This window comes from Cebus imitator, unplaced genomic scaffold (assembly GCF_001604975.1).
Source record: "Cebus imitator isolate Cc_AM_T3 unplaced genomic scaffold, Cebus_imitator-1.0 Scaffold256, whole genome shotgun sequence".
Classification (NCBI taxonomy): domain Eukaryota; kingdom Metazoa; phylum Chordata; class Mammalia; order Primates; family Cebidae; genus Cebus; species Cebus imitator.
The window spans coordinates 441,052-442,959 of NW_016107571.1; the positions used below are offsets into that span (position 1 = coordinate 441,052).

Genomic DNA, 1,908 nt, shown 5'->3' on the forward strand with positions numbered 1-1,908 from the left:
CACCATGCCCAGCTAATTTTTTGTAGTTTTAGTAGAGACGGGGTTTCACCATGTTGACCAGGATGGTCTCGATCTCTTGACCTTGTGAGCCACCCGCCTCGGCCTCCCACAGTGCTGGGATTACAGGCTTCAGCCACCGCGCCCGGCCTGAAAATATCTTTTTTTAAAAGAGATCTAAAATTCTTCCTTTCTCCCCCAATAGTAAATACATGAATATGTCAGATTAATATTATGGGAAGCCAGAAGAGAGCTGGGGCTTGGGAGATGTTTTTTCACCTACTTTCCATTTGTAATTTTTTAGGTACAGAACTGGAACAGTGAAATTCTTGCTAAGCAAAAACCTCTTATTGCCAAACCTTCTGCAAAGCTACTCTTTGTCAACAGACTGAAGGGGAAAAAATACAAAACTAATTCCTCCACTAAAGTTCTCCAAGATGCCAGTAATTCTATTGACCATCGAATTCCAAATTCTCAGAGGGTACGTTTAAAATAGATTTTTTTTTTCAAGTATTGTGTTTTGAGTACCTACATCTGGGTTTTCTTGTATTCATACTGGATTTTTCGTAATTTAAATTAGACATTTAACATAAAATATCTTTGTATTCATAGTTGCCTATCTTTTCTATGTTCTTCAAAACTAGAAATGGTAATTACTGTCTTAGTAGATAAATTGCTCCCTTGTATTGGACAATAATTATTTCTTTTTCTTTTTTTTTTGAGACAGAATCTCACTCTGTCACCCAGGCTGGAGTACAGTGGCACAATCTCAGCTCACTGCGACCTCTGCCTCCCAGGCTCAAGTAATTCTCCTACCTCAGCCTCCCGAGTAGTTGGGATTACAGGCGAGGGTCACCATGCCCAGCTAATTTTTGTATTTTTAGTAGAGATGGGGTTTCACCTCCTAACTTCAAGTGATTGACCTTCCTTGGCCTCCCAAAGTGTTGGGATTGTGGTCATGAGCCACCACGCTTGGCCACTAATTATTTATTTGAGTAACTATTGTTTGGAAAAATACTACCAGTTATTTCACTGCATTGTCTCCCAGTAAAACTACCCTCTACTCAGCTCAGAAGACAGAACAAATAAAATTCAGATGCTCGGGGATTTTTAAATATTAGTTTAGAATGAAGTGTGTCTGTTAGCATCTACTTCTATTAATCACATTACTGAAACTATAATGAAAGAACTAAAAACTTTTGATGAAAAATGAGCCTGAGCAACATGATTAAACTCTGTCTCTACCAAGAAATACAAAGTTAGCTGGGCATGGTGGTGTGCACCTGTGGTCCCAGAGCCCAGGAGGTGGAGGTTGCAGTGAGCTGAGATCATGCCACTGTACAACACTGCTGCCTGGACAACAGAGTGAGATTGTGTCTCAAAAAAAAAAAAAAGAGTAAAATGATCATAGCAATCAGTTTGTTTAATTTATTTAGAAATTAAAATACCATGAGTTTACTCATAAGTATTTACTCATTACTAATGCAGCTACCCTATAATCTGATAAAAGGATCAAAGTAAGTTACAAAGAAGATACTTCCATTTCCAAATTCATTTCTCTGCTGGGCACAGTGGCTCATGTCTATAATCCCAGCACTTTGGGAGGTCAGGGTGGGTAGATCTCCTCAACTTAGGAGTTTGAGACCAGCCTAGGCAACATGGTGGAACCCGTCTCTACCAAAAATACAGAAAATTAGCTGGGTGTGGTGGCACACCTGCGGTCCCAGCTACTCAGGAGACTGGGGTGGGAGGACTCCTTGAGCCTGGGAGGCAGAGGTTGCAGTGAGCTGAGATTGCCCCACTGCACTCCAACCTGGGTGACAGAGTGAGACCCATCTCAAAGAAAATAAATAATAAAAAATAAAGGGCTGGGCACGGTGGCTCACGCCTGTAATCCCAGCACTTTGGGAG

General features: G+C 41.0%; 1 protein-coding gene across 1 annotated transcript in view; it reads left to right on the top strand.

Moving 5' to 3' along the window:
- Positions 1–1,908, top strand: part of GPSM2 (G protein signaling modulator 2) — a 51,223-nt gene that overhangs the window by 39,356 nt on the left and 9,959 nt on the right. Inside the window, exon 12 of the mRNA XM_017499372.1 lies at positions 302–478. Within this exon, the coding sequence (XP_017354861.1) occupies positions 302–478 (177 nt within the window). The remainder of the gene's footprint in view (positions 1–301; positions 479–1,908) is intronic.